General features: G+C 39.7%; 1 protein-coding gene across 1 annotated transcript in view; it reads left to right on the top strand.

Moving 5' to 3' along the window:
* Positions 1-19,013, top strand: part of Smarcc1 (SWI/SNF related, matrix associated, actin dependent regulator of chromatin, subfamily c, member 1) — a 93,216-nt gene that overhangs the window by 29,328 nt on the left and 44,875 nt on the right. The window contains exons 11-18 of the mRNA XM_013028182.1: positions 721-842; positions 1,237-1,308; positions 3,309-3,422; positions 4,504-4,657; positions 7,063-7,176; positions 8,961-9,020; positions 12,190-12,448; positions 12,701-12,862. Coding sequence (XP_012883636.1) covers positions 721-842; positions 1,237-1,308; positions 3,309-3,422; positions 4,504-4,657; positions 7,063-7,176; positions 8,961-9,020; positions 12,190-12,448; positions 12,701-12,862 — 1,057 coding nt within the window. The remainder of the gene's footprint in view (positions 1-720; positions 843-1,236; positions 1,309-3,308; positions 3,423-4,503; positions 4,658-7,062; positions 7,177-8,960; positions 9,021-12,189; positions 12,449-12,700; positions 12,863-19,013) is intronic.

Here is a 19,013-nt window from a genome sequence, read left to right as displayed (position 1 = left end):
TGTATACATGATAAATAGCGAGAGACTTTTTAGTAATGTATTATAAGATATTTGGTCTTGTTTTCTCTAAAAATTTAAATATCATTAAATCCCCCCCAAAAACCAAGAGACAAGAATTAAAGGAAAGTTAAGAGATGTATGAATCGTTACTTGCTGTTATTATTAGGGGCTTGTGAAGAATAACTATGATTATATATAGGCTATTAAGAAGAAAGATGGTCTAGATATACTCTGTTAGTATCCTTGACTACCTTGTAAGTAATAATCAGAGCTGGGCACTAGTGGCTCACACCTGTAATCCTGGCTTCTTGGGAGACTGAGATATGAGGATCACAGTTCAAAGCCAATTGAGGCAGGAAAGTCCATGAGATTTATCTCCAAATTAACAAGCAAAAAGCAGGAAATGGAGTTGTAGTTCAAGTGGTAGAGTATTAGCCTTCAGCAAAAAAAAGCTTAGGGACAGTACCCAAGGCCCTGTGTTCAAGCCCCCGGACCTGCACACACACAAAAAAAGAAATCAGAATTAACAATTTGATCGTTACCTAGGATTAAGTAATACTGCTCCTCCAATCAGAACAAGCTATTGTGGAAGGCAAGATGGGCAATGAAAGTTGTCCTTGAAATCAGATCCACTGTCTTCATTGTATTTGACCTACTATGAGAAGTCTGGTGTATTTTTGTTTTTCTCTCTTTCTGACATGGACTTTTTTTTTTCAATAGGAAGATGAAGATCCTAGCAAAGGTGATCAGAGCCGGTCAGTTGACTCTAGTGAAGATAATGTAACAGAGCAGACCAATCACATTATCATTCCCAGCTACGCATCCTGGTTTGATTACAACTGGTGAGTGGATCAATTCATCTGTAAGTGTGGTAGATGAAGTGTGGGAGATCTTAACCGTCAAATCAGGTTCTGTCAGGAAACAGTTAAAGTAGAAGAAGGAAAACAAAGTGATCATCTTTGCAGAATGTTTTACAGAATAATTTAAGGATAAAAGTGGTTGTAATTTAGGATTGCAAAATTTTGTAAGTTTTAACTTAAATCATATTTTTTTAGCTTCATGGCAATTTGGTTACATTCTTTGATTACAAAGGACGCATCCAGTGTAATTAATTTTGATAAATAGTTGTTGGATTTATCACTTTTACTTTTAAAGTTGAACAAAGAATAGCTCAAATTTTAAGATTTTTCTCTTTCAAAGAAGTTTCTCAATCTTCTTTTTTTCTTTCCCTTTTAGTATTCATGTGATTGAACGCCGTGCACTTCCTGAGTTTTTCAATGGAAAAAACAAATCAAAGACACCAGAAATGTGAGCCTTATATTTTAGAAAACTGTGTTTTCATGCCAAGAAGTCTTAAATGATACTTCTCAGTTTGCTATTGCTGGTGTTTGGAAGTTAGCAAATACCTTACTCCATTCAGAACATTGTCCATATCTCATTTTCACAGCATCCCTTACTATAGAAGAAATTAGTGCCAGGCACCAGAATACCATGCCTATAATCCTAGCTACTTAGGAGGCTGAAATCTGAGGATCCCATTTGAAAGCCAGCCTGAGCAGACAAGTCCATGAGAATTTAATCTCCAATTAGCCAGCAAAAAAAAAAGCTGGGAGTAGAGCTATGGCTCAAGTGGTAGGTTGCTATCCTTGAGCACAGAAGCTCAGAGACAGTGCCCAGGTCCAGAGTGGAAGTTCCAGCACTGGCAAAAAAAAACAAAAATACAAAGTAAATTAGCATATTTTTTAAAAACTTACTATATCCACATCCATTCTTTCATTTAAAGATAGAATTCAGCAAAAGGTATTTAGTTCAGTTTTCTCGTATGCATGTGTAATAATCCTGTAGAATATGGAATGTCCATTTATCTTCCTGATTAATGGTTACAGTGATGCAGCTGCATGTGAATTGAGGTTAATTGCATAAATCATGGCTATGGTTGTGCATTGGGAATTTAGGAAAAACTTAAAGGAGGAGGTTTACCAAGAAGTATTTTTGTGTTTTTCTATAACCTATCAGCATACTCTTCTATAGTCCATGGATTTAAGTGGATATTTAAAGGCTTTTACATGTAGAAGATAATTTCAGCCTTCCATTGGAATGCCTTTGAGATTCAGATAAATCAAGAATGACAGATTTGACATAAGAAGCCCTGATAGATTTTGCACTTGTTCAGACATGTTATGTTCTTCCAGCTTATTTGCCTGTCATATTTGTGAATATTGTATTTTGCTAATTTTCTTCTTAAAAACAAGTCTTGTATTTTAGTCAGTTTCACTTTTTGAAGTGCATCTTTCAGTCTTAAGTATTTTCTAGGCTTATTTTTGAATTCTTTTTGGGGCAGTGTACTCTCTTTCTACTCAGCTGTAGCTCTCCTCAGGCTGCCAGACTTGCCATTTGTGTGCTAACTTATTCAGCCTCAAAGTCCTCAATACCCTTGAGAATTTAAATAATTTTGAGACAGTATTTGTTGTTGTTGTTGTTGTTGTGTTCTGGTCAGTCATGGGGCTTGAACTCTGGGCCTGGGTACTGTCCCTCAGCTCTTCAGCTCAAGGTGAGCGCTCTACCACTTGAGCTACAGCACCAATTCCAGTTTTCTAGTGGTTTTTTTGGAGATAGGAGTCTCAAGGTCTTTCCTGCCCAGGCTGGCTTTGAACCGTGATCCTCAGATCTCAGCCTCCTGAGTAGCTAGGATTACAAGCATGAGCCATTGGTGCCCGGCTTGAGGCAGTATTTTTTTTGTATATTTTGTTATCTGTAACACATTACTTTTTTTCTTTCATTTTGTTATGTTTTTGTCTTACCTCTGAATTTGACATCATACCTTCTACTTCTTGCATAAACCAGAAGGTATGTTACTGTTATGGTTCTGGGAAGGTTATAGAGGTGAAATTACACTCTACTTTGGTTTTCTCATCTGGAGATGGGATCATAATAAACCCTATGTTATAGAAAGCTTTTGAATATTGAGTTACTGCATGGAAAGTGCTTGATGTGTAGGCAGTGGCTTAATCGAGTTAGCTTGCTATTCTTCAAGCAACCATTAATCATGAACCTCCATCATCAAGTTTATGTTTATGACTTGACAGTAATCCCATCACAATACTTAATGAGTTGTTATGCAGAGCAAATATATATGTATATATATTAAAAAAGCTTAAATACTCAGTGCTGTGTTACCAATAATTCATTGCTATCTTAATTTTCTGTTGCATATGGTTGTGAACAATCAGAAGAAATATGGTGTTGTAAGTTACTGATTCTGAAAGGATACACATCTGCTTCATGAACTTTGCCCTTGCTTTTTTCAGATACTTAGCATATCGAAACTTTATGATTGACACATACCGTCTAAACCCCCAAGAGTATTTAACCAGTACTGCTTGTCGAAGGAACTTAACTGGAGATGTATGTGCTGTGATGAGGTAAAATGTTGGACTTTTTCTTAGCTATTTCATTTGCAAGTGGTTACTGGTGCATTGCTGTTTAATATTTGATTAAGCTGTACATTTTCCTTTTACTTTTTTATATGTGATAGTAGTAGTAGGGTTTGAACTTGGGTTTGCACTTACTAGGCAGGCACTACCCATCTCTTTTTAGTTATCTTTGAGACAGTGTCTCCTGTTCATGCTTAGTCCAGTGTGAACTTTGGTCTTCCTATTTACTCTTTCTGCGTAGCTAAGTGACAGGCATGCTTCATCACACCCAGCCTGTTCATTTTCCTTACCTAGCCTCATGTCTCAATATTCTGATCTCAGCTTCCCCAGAAGGTGGGATTTACAGGTCTGAGCCTGTTGATCAGGCTGAATGTTTTTGATTAGTAAAACATTTAAATCTTAATTTTTATATCCTTAGTTCAGTATTTTTAAATGTCAATTCTGTTTTTCTAGATTTTATATTACATAGTCAGATCATAAGATTTTGAGTGGGAGGTGAGGGGAAGGCACCTGTAATCCCAGCTACTTAGGAGTCTGAGATCTGAGGATTTTGGCTCAAAACCTGCCCAGGGAAGGAAAGTCTGTAAGACACTTCTTTCTAATAAACTATCAAAAAGCCAGAAGTATAGCTGTGGCTCAAGTGATAGTAGGCTAGCCTTGAGCAAAAGAAGCTTCTGAACAGCACCTAAGCTGAGTTCAAGCCCCAGATCAGCACCCAAAAAAGAAAAAAACTGTCCTAGAGGAAAACCAGAATGTGTGTTTCCTTCTGTGAATTGGGTTTTAGTGTAAGTTCTTTGATCATGTGCATAAATAAGCATTTGTTTTCTTGTTAACATAATTAAATGATTGGATTTTTGTACTAAGTCTCGAGGTTCTGTGTTATTAGCATTATTTTGGGTTTGTAGATGTTTTCTTTTATACATAGAACTGAATTTGTTACATACATGTTGATTTCCAGCCCATAGAGAGCCATGTAACTTTTATGTTTATATGCATATTCATTTCTTTACCATTTGTGGATGGGTGTAGAATTGAAGTTAATTCTAATCTTTGGGGCTTTATTCCTTAGGGTGCATGCGTTTTTAGAGCAATGGGGACTTGTTAATTATCAAGTTGATCCAGAAAGTCGACCTATGGCAATGGGACCGCCTCCTACTCCTCATTTCAATGTATTGGCCGATACCCCCTCTGGGCTTGTGCCTCTGCATCTTCGATCACCACAGGTAAACTAGTGCTGTATTTTTTTAGGCATAGACATGAACAGAAACTACATAAAGCATTTCTGTTTAGGGGTAATTATTGCTGTAATGTGGTAGTCTTTTGGTGCTGTTTCTTAGCTAATAGTTTTTTGGTTTATGAATGTGTTTTTTTTTTAGTATACAAATGTTCGAGTCCATAAAAATATGTAGCTTATTAGGGACTGCTCTCCTGCCAATTCTAAGTAGATTATTCCTTATACTATGATATCATACTTTCAACCTTTTTATCCGTCTGCCACCAAGTTGCAAATAAAAAAGCAGATACCATAAAATTTTCATGCATCCCATATCCTATAAATGTGAACTTAAAGTCTTCATAACTTTATGAAAAATTTGAAGAGTAGGCATCTGCGTACACATTGTTGAAAAGATTGTTACCCTGGACAAATTATAAAATAACATTAGATTGGGAAATATAACCTAACCTATGAATATAATATAACCTAACCTATGAATTTCCCTCATTGTGAAATAAAAGATTATGTCCAAGATAAACTTCCCTTTTGAATTTTTATTACAACTATAGCCTGAAAGTATATTTACTTTTTTCTTTTTTTTTCCAGCCATGGGCTTAAGCTCAGGGCCTGTGCACTGTTCCTGAGCTCTTTTGCTTCAAGGCTAGCACTCTACCACTTAAGCCAGAGCTTCACTTCTACATTATTTTTTTTGTTTTGTTTTGTTTTGTTTTGTTTTTTGGTCTAGTCGTGGGGCCTGAACTCTGGGCCTGGGCGCTGTCCCTCAGCTCTTCAGCTCAAGGCTAGCGCTCTACCACTTGAGCCACAGCGCCACTTCCGGCTTTTTTTGCTTATGTGGTGCTGAGGAATCGAACCCAGGGCCTCAGGCATGCAAGGTAAGCGCTCTACCACTGAGCCACCTTCCCAGCCCATTCTATATTATTTTGGTAGTTCAGTGGAGATAAGAGACTTTCCTACCTGGACTATAAACCAGAGTCCTCAGATCTCATCCTCCTGAGTAATTAGGATAACAGCATGAGCCACCCACACCCAGTGTTTTTTTTTTTTTTTTTTTTTTTAAGATGGAAAATCTTACCAGCCAGATGCTGGTGGCTCATGCCTGTAATCCTAGCTACTCAGGAGACTGAGATCTGAGGTTCCAGGTTTAAAGCCAGCCCAGGCAGGGAAGTTTGTGAGATTCTTATCTCCAGGTAACGTACAGAAAACCACAAGTGGCACTGTGGCTCAAGTGGTAGAGTACTCACCTTGAACTGAAGAGCCCAGCATCAAGCAGCCAGGCACAGAGTTCAAGCCCCATGACTGACCAAAAAAAAAAGAAAAATTACCAGAAATGAAATTTTCCATTCTTTTATTTTTTCTAATTGGTTTGAAATATTTGGAAGTATAGATGCTAACATTATATAAACAAAGGTCTCTTTTTACATCATGAGCTAGTCTTTTTTTTTTTTTTTTTGTGAAAATACCGTACAGAGGAGTTACAATTAAATGGGCAAGATAATGAGTACATTTCTTATCAAGCATTGTAGCCTCCTCCTTTCTTTCCCCTTCCCATCCTTCCCCCAATCCCCCCCCACCCCCGCACAAAAGTTGTAAAGTTAGTTTTCGACATAACGACTTGTACATCTCATTGTTGCAATGGGTCCACCTGTATCCCTATTTAAACGATTTGTTTTTCCCCTTCCCCTCCACAAATTATACCGACATCAAATACACTGAAAGCAGGGGTTATACTGTGGGGGAGTGACATACAAAGCAACAAAGAAATAATCTCATAAATGTGTTAGAAACAATTGCATGAAAGAAAAAAAAACATTTAAATACATCTTAGGGTTCATTTCCCTGACATCACTTTATCTGACCTTTTCTGCTTGACTCAGACATATACTAGATATTGCAAATAAGGGAAACCATGGGACCTATGTTTCTTTGGGCCTGGGGGCTAGATAGTCTTAAAAGTAGTGTGGAGTTCAATTTTCTTACAAGTAATATTTACTAAAATTACTACCTACTTCCACAAATGTAAGGGTTGATTACATAAAAGATATAAACTCAGGCTGGGAAGATAGCTCAGTGGTAGAACACTTGCCTTGCATGCCTGAGGCCCTGGGTTCGATTCCTCAGCACCACATAAGCAAAAGAAAAAAGCTGGAAGTGGCGCTGTGGCTCAAGTGGTAGAGCGCTAGCCTTGAGCTGAAGAGCTGAGGGACAGCGCCCAGGCCCAGAGTTCAGACCCCACGACTGGACCCCCCCAAAAAAAAAGATATAAACTCTTCAGGTGCCAGCATACCCTACTATGTATAGATATTAAAATAATATGATCTTAGCTTTTTAAAATATTTTATCCTCTCAACTTTTCACAGGTTGATATTTCAGTTTTTGTCTGTCTGATTCTAGGTTCCTGCTGCTCAGCAGATGTTAAATTTTCCTGAGAAGAACAAAGAAAAACCAATTGACTTGCAGAACTTTGGTCTTCGTACTGACATTTACTCCAAGAAAACATTAGCTAAAGTAAGGAGTTGTTTTCTAAATATACATGTCTTTGTCTTTTAATGTGTGTTGTTTTTATGAAAAATAAAGTATGATTTGTATTCTGGGGAAGTGAGCTTTTTACTGCATTTTATAAAATAACATCTTACCTTTTTCCTCAAACTATGTGGTTCACAGATAGGAATTTGCAATAACTACAACCAATATTTCTGAAAATAATTTAGTTTACTTATTACCACATCTATGGTGAAAAATATCAATAGAATCTTGGTCCAGGTCTGCCAAGGCAAAAAGTAAGATTCTGTCTTAAAAATAGCCAAAGCTGCCAGGCACCATTGGCTCACACCTGTAATCATAGCTACTCAAGAGGCTGAGATCTGAGGATTGAAGTTCAAAGCTAGCCCAGGTAGAAAAGTTCATGAAAATTTTCTCCAATTAATCTTTGAAAAGGCCAATCTGGGCAGGAAAGTGCGTGTGACTCTTATCTCCAATTAGCCACCAGAAAACTGAAAGTGGTACTGTGGCTCAAAGTGGTAGAGCAGTATCCTTAATTGAAAAAGCTCAGGGACAGCACCCAAACCCTGAGTTCAAGTCCCACGACCAACAACAGCAGCAAAAAAGCCAGAGCTGCTAGTCATCATTGGCTCATGTCTGTAATCCTAGCTACTGGAGAGGTTAAGATCTGAGGATCACAGTTTGAATTCAAAGCCACACTGGGCAGGAAAGTCTAGAGATTCATCTCTAATTAACTCAAAGCTCCAGAAGTGAAGCTGTGGCTGAAGTGATACAGCACTAGACTTGAGCAAAAAAAAATCCTGACAGCACCCAGGCCCAGAGTTCTCACACACACATACCGCAAACAGAACAGGCTGGGCTTGGTGGTTTTATTCTGTAATCCTTGACACTTTGGGATCATTATTCTTTTGGTAGTTTATTGGAGGTAAGAGTCTCACAGACTTTTCCTGGGCTGGATTAGAGTCAGAATCCTCATATCTTGGCCTCTTGAGTAGCTAGGATTGCAGACTTGAGACACTGGTGCTCAGTAGGATCATGATTCTTCATGGCCAACTTAGACAAAAGGTTTGTGAATTCTGGGCACTGGTTCAGGTGTACAACTCCAGTTACTCATGACTGGAGGATATGATTCAAAAAGCCAGACTGTGCAAAAAAAAAAGAAATCTTGACTCTAATCTCCAAAACTAAAAAGCTAAATCTGGAATGAAAATGTGTCTGAAGTAGTAGAGCACAATTCAAGTAAGCTGGAGACCCTGCACTTAAACCCTGGTATCAACATAAAAGATAGGGGTACTTCCTGGTTTCCCAGACTATACTTTAAGATACAGTGGGCCAGTTGCTTCTCTATTGTGCTCTGATTTGATTCTCCCAAGTTCATCACTTAATGGCTTACTCAGTGGCTGGGTGTGGTAGCACATGGCCTGTCATCCCAAGCTGTGGAGGCAGTTTACTGGCTGGGTGCCATGGTACACACCATCATCAAAATGAAGGGAAGCACAAATTGATTGGAGCCCAGGTGGATATAAAGAGAATGTCCATCTCAAAAATAATAAATGCCACAGGCTGTCAGGATGGCTTAAATCATGAAGTGCCTGCCTAGCACTTCGTGAGTTGAAAACTAGTATTGCCAAAACACACACACACAACAACAAAAGCTGCCGGCATGACTTATTCTTAAATCTTGTATTTATTCAGGGATTTACCTTGGTGTTTGCATAGCATACATAGTCCACTGAGTTCCATCTATATTCACCTTTTTGAGTGACTAATTTCTGGTTTTACTTTTCTAGAGCAAAGGCGCTAGTGCTGGAAGGGAGTGGACGGAACAGGAGACCCTTCTGCTCTTAGAGGTAAACTGATGAGTGTTAGATCCCATTTTCCTCATAAGAGACTACATATGTGTTAAAATGAGGTGACGAACATCTTAAATACACTTGTGATGTCCAACGAAAAACGAGTCCAGTTTAACACGAGTGCAGCCCTCAGGAAATGCAGCTGGTTGTTTTCTTGTGAAGTATGGTAGTGCAGAACCAAGTTCATAGAATTCTCACTGCCTTGATTTGAGCTAAGATGCCACCATGCCTTTTGTGCCATCAGCACCAGTGTCAGCATAAAGAACAAGGCATTGAGGTCTAGTTTTGTCATGAATATTATTGTCCTCATAGTCCTCCTAAAAGAGTCAGGTGCTACTTGGGTTTCCAGAGCATAGTTTGAGATACAGTGGGCAGGTAGCTTCTTGTTCTCTTCAGTGCCCTGACTTGATTCCCTAGTTCCAACAGTTGAGGTTCCTTTAGAATTAAACCATGTCAACTGGTTCACACCTGAAATCTTAGCTTTTCAGCCAGCTGAGGTCTACAGGATTACAGTTCAAGGCCAGACTGGCCAGAAAAGCCTGTGTACCTCTAAAATAACCAGAAAAAGCAAATGTTGGAGGTGTGGTTCAAGTAATAGAATATCAGCTGAGCAAGTGCTCAGAGTGCCTGTACTTCACACCCTAGTACTGGCAACCAAGAAAACAATTTCTTTTTCATGCTCTTTCTTCTTTGCTCTTTGTTCTTTTCCCCTCATTTCTGTCTCACTCAGACACTGTCTCTTTCCCTTTCTCCCTCTCATCTTTCCCTGTTGCCTCTTACATTTCTTTGTCTATAGATAAGCAGCTCAGAAAGATTTCTTTTCTTTTCTTTTTTTTTTGCCAGTTATGGGGCTTGAACTCAGGGGTTGGGCACTGTCCCTGAGCTTCTTTTGCTCAAGACTAGTAGCACTCTACCACTTGAGCCACAGCACCAGTTCCAGCTTTTTCTGATTATGTGGTACTGAAGAATTGAAGCCAGGGCTTTATGCATGCCAGGCAAGCACTCTACCACTAAGCCACCTTCCCAGCCCCTCTTCTACTATTTTAATTTAGTCTCATTTGTCCATTCAGTATCATCAATGTAGAAACACTGGCTTTTCTTCTGTTTCAAACTTGTTTCTGGGTGTATCTGCCATGGATGTTCCTTAAAATGTATAGTGTTCTCACTACTTAATAAGAGAGTAGAACGTTTCTGTATTATTATTTTGGAATCTTTGGTCTGTAAGGAAAACTTCATTTGTACAACACTGTCTGGAATAGTTCTTTTTTTTTTTTTTTTGGTCCATGGTGGGCCTTGAACTCTGGGCTTGGGCACTGTCCTTGTGCTCTTCAGCTCAAGGTAAGTGCTCAACTGCTTGAGCCACAGCACCACTTCTGGTTTTCTAGTGGTTTATTGGAGATAAGAGTCTCACGACTTTCCTGCCCGGGCTGGCTTTGAACCGTGACCCTCAGATCTCAGTCTCCTGAGTAGCTAGGATTACAGGCATGAGCCATTGGCTCCCGTTTTGGAATAGGTCTTTTTATTGATGATCTCTATTTTCTTTGCTTCTATGTTTTAAGATTGGTGGATAGTAAATACAGAGTGAGGTAAGAATGACTGAGCTCTTGTTTATCTTGAATATATCCAAGAAAACCACAGTGCCCACAAACACTAGTATATTTTCTTTCCTGCAGGTGGAATCGGTGCTGTGGTTGTGTTTTCTTTTAAACAGGCAATTGAGTCAACATCTATTATCTGCCTTTACAAAGAGAAATAAAAGGCTTCTCAACAATATTGTTTACCACTAATATCCTCCATTTGTGTAATTTATTTAGAGTGGTTAATAGCTTAAAAGCCAGGTGTGATGAGCATCCTATAATCCTAGCACTTAAGAGGCTAAAGCAGGAAGACTGCTAGCTCAAGGCTAACCTGGGCCATTTATCAAGACGTTGTCTCCAAAAAAAAAAAAAAAGATAAAAAAGAAAAATAAGCAGTACAAAATGTAATGAAAATCTTTTGATGGATTCATATTAAAACATTTAGATGTCTGTGTACTAATTTGATAAGCAAGGTAGAGTCGAGATCAGTTTATGAAAAAGCATCATGCCGTTTTATAGACTAAAGTGTGGTATTCTAAATATTTTTGATTATTCTTGAGACAGTCTACTTTTACTTGTAAGATAACTCATCTTTTCTTGGAGGGGGGGTCCGGTTGTGGGGCCTGAACTGTGGGCCTGGGCGTTGTCCCTCAGCTCTTCAGCTCAAGGCTAGCACTCTACCACTTGAGCCACAGTGCCACTTCTGGCTTTTTTTTTTTTTTTTTCTGCTTATGTGGTGCTGAAGAATCAAACCCAGGGCCTCATGCATGCAAGGCAAGCACTCTACCACTGAGCCACCTTCCCAGCCCCACTCATCTTTTTTTTTTAATCAAAGAATAGTTCTTGAGTATATGTTGAATGTTAGTACCTTTGGTCATACGTCCTTGTCATAAATATTTTTCCAATTTAAAATTGCTCATATAATTCTATACAGAAATATGGTTGAGTTTTTCCTCTAAGGCATTCCACCTCTTGAGAGGCATACCCTCAACCTATTTCTATTTTAGTTATGTTTCCTGTGTTTTTGCCCAGGTCTAGCCTCAACCTGTAATCCTCTGACCTCTACCTCCGGTATTTTTACATAATAGGCTTGAGTTACTGTCCTGGTTATTGGTTGAGTGGTGCTGTGGCTTAAATGGTAGGGCATTAGCCTTGAGCTGAAGAGCTAAAGGACAGCACCCAGGCCCAGAGTTCAGGCCCCATGACAGATACACACAAAAAACAACACACACACAACTATTATCTGTTCTTTTTAAATATAGAGTATGACCATTGGTGCTCTTACTTTAGATTTTTGAGACAGAACTCTACATAACTCAGGGTGTCCTAGAAGCCTAGGGTGATTCCTCCTGTGTCAGCATCCCAAATGCTGCTATTACAGGTACATGTCCCTATCCCTGGCTCCTTTCTGATTTTTTGGAACTGTTATCTAGATACACATCTGAAATCTTATCACTTGAGGCTGAGGCGGGATTAGGAGCTCAAGGCCAACCTGGCCTACAAATCAAGGCTTTTTTTTTCTTTCTAAATGACATTCATTTTGCTACATAACTACTTTCTTGTTATTTGACATCAAATGTCAATTTTAGGCTCTGGAAATGTACAAGGATGATTGGAATAAAGTATCCGAACATGTGGGAAGTCGGACTCAGGACGAATGCATCCTTCACTTTTTGAGGCTTCCCATTGAAGACCCATACCTGGAGAATTCAGATGCTTCCCTTGGCCCGCTGGCCTATCAGCCTGTCCCCTTCAGCCAGTCTGGAAACCCTGTCATGAGTACTGTTGCTTTTCTGGCATCTGTGGTGGACCCTCGTGTGGCTTCTGCTGCAGCAAAAGCAGCACTAGGTATGGATGCTTAGCTTTATTTCAGATTTAAGGATTGCCAGCTGTTAAACGTTAATGGTTTTTTCATTAAGAACCAAAGGGGACATTTAGCCTAAAGAAAGTAGGTACTTTATATTCCTAACAGGTTTAAATAAAGCACTTTTATAATAGTTGATAAGTTGCTGCTTTTCTTTTTTGGTAGTACTAGAACTTAACTTTTAAACAAATATTTGTGTAAGTAAGCTTACTATTACATTTTTATTCTTGAACCAGAGGAGTTTTCTCGGGTGCGAGAAGAGGTACCACTGGAATTGGTTGAAGCTCATGTCAAGAAAGTACAGGAAGCTGCTCGTGCCTCTGGGAAGGTGGACCCCACCTATGGCTTGGAGAGCAGCTGTATTGCAGGCACAGGGCCCGATGAGCCAGAGAAGCTCGGTGAGTCACTACTGTGCCTTAGGACCAGGCTATTCTTTGGTGCCCTGTTGATTGACTGAAATGCTAGAGTTTGCTCAAATTTAAAAAAACAATTGCTGGCCTCGAGACAGTGGCTTGGGCCTGTAATCCTAGCCACTCAGGAGGCTGAGATCTGAGCATCAGGCTTCAAAACCAGCCAGGGCAGGAATCTGATACTCTTATCTCCAGTAAACCACTCAAAACAAGAAGTGCTGCTGAGGCTCAAGTGGTAGAGCACTAGCCTTGAGCTGACGAGCTGAGGGACAGCGCCCAGGCCCAGAGTTCAAGTCCTAGGACCAACAAAAAAAGAAAGAAAGAAAACAATTGCTGTAAATTTGTCTCAGAAGATTAGTATATGAATGTATGTGACAACTTTTTCTTACATAGTTGTTTGTTTTTGTTTTAAATCATGGCTAGAATTTCTAACAGCTAACAGTATCACAGTTACGAATATTTGATGACAGTAGGCTTTGGTCGAGAATCTGTTGAATTTCTATGGTTGATATTTTGCTGATTTTTTTTTTTTTGGTCCAGTTGTGGGGCCTGAACTCTGGGTCCCTCAGCTCTCAGCTCAAGGCGAGCGCTCTACCACTTGAGCCACAGCTCCATTTAGGTTTTTTCTACTAATGTGGTGCTGAGGAATCGAACCCAGGGCCTCATGCATGCGAGGCAAGCGCTCTACCACTGAGCCTTCTTCCCAGCCCTGTGTTTTGTTTTGGCAGTTGTGGGGCTTAAACTCAGGGCTGGGCACTGTCCTTGAGCTTTTTGCTAGTGCTCTACCACTTTGAAACACAGCACCACTTAGGGTTTTCTGGACGATACTTGCTGGTAAGAGTCTCACAGAGTTTCCTGCCCAAGCTGACTTTGAATCTCAGCCTTCTGAGTAGCTAGGATAATAGATAGGAGCACATGGTGCCCAGCTTTTAACTCCTTCAACAGAGTCAATGCCCATTCCTTCTTCTCAGGACTGGTGACTACTAACCTGCTTTCTGTCTATAAATTTACATACTCTAAATATTTTATGTGGTGTAGGACTCATACACTCTATGGCCATTCGTATCCACCTTCTTTCACTTAGTATAATGTTACCTGTGTCCATGTATGTTGTGGTGCCAGTGTTTCTTTTCTGAACTGAATATTACATTCCTTTGAGTGGATTGACAATTTTATTTCTCCATCAGTTATAAAGATTGTCATTTCTTCCATTTTTACTTTCCTTGGAGATACATATATATGTATCTCCAGACGCAGAATTGCTGAATCATACGATAATTCTGTATATAAGATCATCACCCACTTATAGAGCAATTTTTAGTTCATAACAAAATTTAGTATCATGAGCTTTTCCTGCCTAGGCTGCCTTCAAACCATGATCCTCAAATCTCAGCATCCTAAATAGTTAGGATTACTGACTTGAGCCAGTACTCAGATGTCGAACGAACTTTTTATTATATACCCCATGTGATCTAGCTAGCTAGATCAGCCAAATCAACACCAGTGACCAATGGATTACAGATATCACAGCCATATCACCCTCATATCCTATTAAGTATCGTAAACATAGTTGAGAGAAATTTGAGAGGTTGAGTTAATTGTGTTTTCCTTAACAACTGACATTGCTTTTGAAAATTGAATCACTAGTGGAATGGATGGTCAGAGAATATTCTTTCATAATAGTTGAAGCTTTGTCCACTGAGCTGAACACACCCTGTGGCATTCAGGGCTCCACAGAGTCAGTCTTTGCTACGTGTCACTGCCCTATGTAGAATATCCCAATGAATCATTCCTAGTTTGCAAGGTTATTCATAATCTGGGCTTGGAGGTATGACTCAGTTGATAGAGTGATAGCCAGTGAGCAAAAGTGTCAGTGTCCGTCCATCATAAGATTAAGGAAAGCAGGCTGGGAAGGTGACTCTGGTAGAGCACTTGCCTTGCATGCATGAGGCCTTGGGTTTGATTCCTCAGCACCACATAAGCAAAAAGAAAAAAAGCCGGAAGTGGCCCTGTGGCTCAAGTGGTAGAGCGCTAGCCTTGAGCTGAAGAGCTGAGGGACAGCGCCCAGGCCCAGAGTTCAGGCCCCACGACCAGACCCAAAAAAAAAAAGATTAAGGAAAGCATCCTGACAATAATATTGACACTCCCCTCCCTCCCCCCTCCTACCCCCAAGCCCTGCAATCATTCGTGGAGCTTGAACTCAAGCCTGGGCACTGTCCCTGAACTCTTCTGTTCAAGGTTAGTGCTGTACCACTTTGAATCAAGCTCCACTTCTAGTTTTCTGGTGGTTAGAGCTTGAGGTTCATGGACTTTTCTTGCCCAGGCTGGCTTTGAACCATGATGCTCAGATCTGAGCCTCCTGAGTAGCTAGGATTACAGAAGTGAGCCACTGGCACACAGTTAACAACATAAAGCTAGAATTTGCCTTGGTTTCTCTCATGGCTTATAAAGTACCTCAGTATTCAGGTCGGTCACACTATATATTAAAATCTATTAAGGCCAGTGAACCTACTAAAACAGTGTAACAGTATGTGATCATCAGTCTTGACATTGACAAATGATCTTCACTCTACTTCTTTATTCTGTTGTGTTAAAAAGTCTCTTTTGGGTCTGCTATACAAAATACACCGAAATAGAGACTGTCTTTTTTTTTTTTTTTTTGTCAGTCATGGGGCTTGAACTCAGTGACTGGGTGCTGCCCCTGAGTTTTGGTGCAGTGCCACTTCAGGTTTTCTGGTGATTAATTGGAGATAAGAGTCTCACAGTCCTGCCAAGGCTGGCTTTAAATTTCCATCCTTAAGTCTCAGCCTCCAGAGTAGCTAGGATTATATAGGCGTGCCACTAGTGCCTAACACATTCTACTTTGTAAGTGATTTCCCTGATGACTCATATTTTCAAGAAGAGATTGTCTTTCATTATGTAATGGGATATTTAATGTACAGCCTTCAGAGGACTATTTCAGGGATTTTGTTTATCTGATATGTCTCTCTTCCTACAAGCAATTCATGGCTAAGAAGACAGTTAATAACCTCTAATAATTGAGCCTGTGTTTGGTGCTAAATTACACATACGTGAAAAAAATCATTGCAGTGTTGGAGGGTTTGGGAATGCAATGAAAGCATAGTATTAATTATTCAAGGAACACTATACATAGAAAGTGCTACAACAGTTAACACAAGGGTATGTGTAATTTTAGACTGGAGGGTTTCACAAAGTGAGATTTGAGCTGAATGTTGGAAAAGAAGTCAGGTTGTCACTTAGCAGATTAGAGCAAGTACTCTGCTCTGTAAAACAATAAAAGAACAAAAGACATAGACAGAGAAAGGAAAGGTTTTTCAGAGGGGGAAACTAAATCAGGTTTGCCAGTTGATACTATGATGAGGGAAGAGTAAGTAGCCTGCAGAGGTGGACTGGAACTGATTTTTAGAGGAGAAAATGGAGGGCTCATGAATGTGGGCTGTGCTTGTTAGCTCTGTGAATGTTCGCTCTTCCATGTATCCCAATGCTGAGTAAGCTCCAGCTTCATGCCTCTTTCTCCTGACAGGACAGAACTGTACTAGCACTTCAGCTTGCTCTTCTTTTCTCTCCCTCTCCCTCTCCCTCATGCTTTAACCCTAGCTACTGAGATTTGAGGATTGTACTGAGATTTGAGGATTGTGGTTGAAAGCTAGCCTGGGCAGGAACGTCCATGAGACTCTTGTCCCCAATTACCCACCAGAAAACTGGAAGTATTGACACCTTCAGTTTATATGGTTTTTATCAGCTGATATAATTTAAGAGTCAGATTTCCAAGAGCCTATTTCTTTAGCTGTCAGAGCTGAGTGACTTCATATGTTTCATATATATAATATATATTACATATGTTATGTATAATATTATATAATATATTGTATATAATATATGTTATATAATATATTACACATGTTATATATATTATATATAATATAATGGATATGTAATATATAATATATGTAATAATGATATTTTATACATATATGGTTCTGCTTTTGTGAAAGAAGGCAAGTTATTTTGAAAATAGTTTTGCTTTAGTGACCCCTGGACATTGACCATGAAGAATATTCAGTTTAGGGAAGAGCAAAGTGCAGCCATAAATAGCTATACATGAAGAAAAGCACAATTAGTTTTACTTGGATCAGTTGGAATGAAATAGTCAGAGGAATGAGAAAGAAAAACAGGATGACATATTCTTGAACAGTCAAAAGGTCTTTGAGGAGTAAGTACTGTGGGCAAGTGCAGGTGTAGAGATGGATATAACTTGGTATTTTGTTGTTGGTTTTCTTTCTTTTTGTGTCAACACTGGCACCTAAACTGGGTACTGTCCCTTAGCTTTTTCATTTGAAGGCTAGTGTTCAACACTTGAGTCATGGGTATACTTTTGGCTTTTTGTGGATTAATTCGAGAGATAAAAGTCTCGAGGACTTTCCTGCCTGGGCTACTCAACCTCCTGAGTAGACTGGATTCTAGGCATGAGCCTGGTGCCCACCCATAGGTTGGTTTTGAAGGACTTGTAGATAGAGAAGTAAGTAGAGAATAGCAGTAGCATGGTTCAGTTTGTTTTACAGTATTAATTACTGGCCGTTTATAAATGAGGGTTGTACAATGATGAAGACTTGTTGTGAAATAATTATAGTTTCTATTCAGGATCTGTCATTACTAATAACATTCTTTTTGTTTGTTTGTTTTTGGTCATGGGACCCTCAGCTCTTCAGCTCAAGGTGAATGTTCTGCAACTTGAGCCACTGCACCACTTCCTGTTTTCTGAGTGGTTTATTGGAGATTAGAGTCTCCCGGACTTTTCCTGCCCGTCTGGCTTTGAGCCACGATCCTCAGATCTCAGCCTCCTTAGTAACTAGGATTACAAGTGTGAGCCACTGGCCCCCCACAACATTGTTTTATAAGTGTAGATATTTTGCAATTTTTGATTCTTTTCACCAATTTTACTTCAGTTTCTTCTCGCCATCGTTTTTCTAACCACATTATTACTATATCAGCTTTGGCTGCTGCCACCTTATTTATGTGATGTAGTTGAAGTTTTTTTGTTTTTCAATCTTGCCACTCCTGGGGTTTGAACTCATGGCCTAGACAATGTCCCTGAGCTGTTTTTGCTCAAGGCAACTAAATGCTCTACAACTTGAGCCAAAGCACCACTTCCAGCCTTTTCTGTGTATGGTACTGAGGAATCAAACCCAGGGCTTCTTGCATACAAGGCAAGCTACTCTACCACTAAGCCACATTCCCAGCACAAGTTGAAGTTCATCTTTTTAATTGATTCTATTTGACACAGCATGTACAAGTCATATCACCCATGTATAGAGAAAGAGCTCATGAGACTTTAATTTCTGATTTATCAACACCAATAAGCCAAGCATCAGTGGCTCGTGCATATAATCCTAGATACTCAGGAAACAGAGAGCTAAGGATTGAAGTTCAAAGCCAGTCTGGGAAGGAAAGTCTGAGATTCTCATCTCCAATAAACTACTCAGAAAAAGCCAGAAATGGTGCTGTGATTCAAGTAGTAGAGTGTTAGCCTTAAGCAGAAGCAGCTCAGGGATAATGCCTAGGCATTGAGTTCAAGCTCCAGACCAGCAAAAAAGAAAGATGGTATGTGATATATGAGAGGCTATCTTTTCTTCTTTTTTTCCAAAAATCTACATAAAAGCAATTTTAGCCAGGCACTGGTGGTTCATCCCAATAATCCTAGCTACTCAGGAGACTGAAATCTGAACATTTTGGTTCAAAGCCAACTCAGGCAGGAAATTTCATGAGACTCTTATCTCCATTTAAAGCTGTAAGTGGAACTGTAGCTCAAGTGATAGAATGCTAGCCCTTCAGCTGAAAAAAAAACTCAAGAATAACACCAGGATCACTACCAAAAAATAAAAAGACAGTTTAAATTATGTTATAAGCTGGGTGCCAGTGGCTCACGACTGTAATCCTAGCTATACTCAGAAGGTTGAGCTCTGTGGATCATGGTTTGAAGGCAGCCAAGGTAGAAAAGTCATGAAACTTTTTTTTTGGGGGGGGGGTCCGGTCATGGGGCCTGAACTCTGGGCCTGGGCGCTGTCCCTCAGCTCTTCAGCTCAAGGCTAGCGCTCTACCACTTGAGCCACAGTGCCAC

This window comes from Dipodomys ordii, unplaced genomic scaffold (assembly GCF_000151885.1).
Source record: "Dipodomys ordii isolate 6190 unplaced genomic scaffold, Dord_2.0 Scaffold107, whole genome shotgun sequence".
Lineage (NCBI taxonomy): Eukaryota > Metazoa > Chordata > Mammalia > Rodentia > Heteromyidae > Dipodomys > Dipodomys ordii.
The sequence above is the reverse complement of the archived record's forward strand: the minus strand, read 5'-3'. Positions and strand labels throughout refer to the sequence as shown.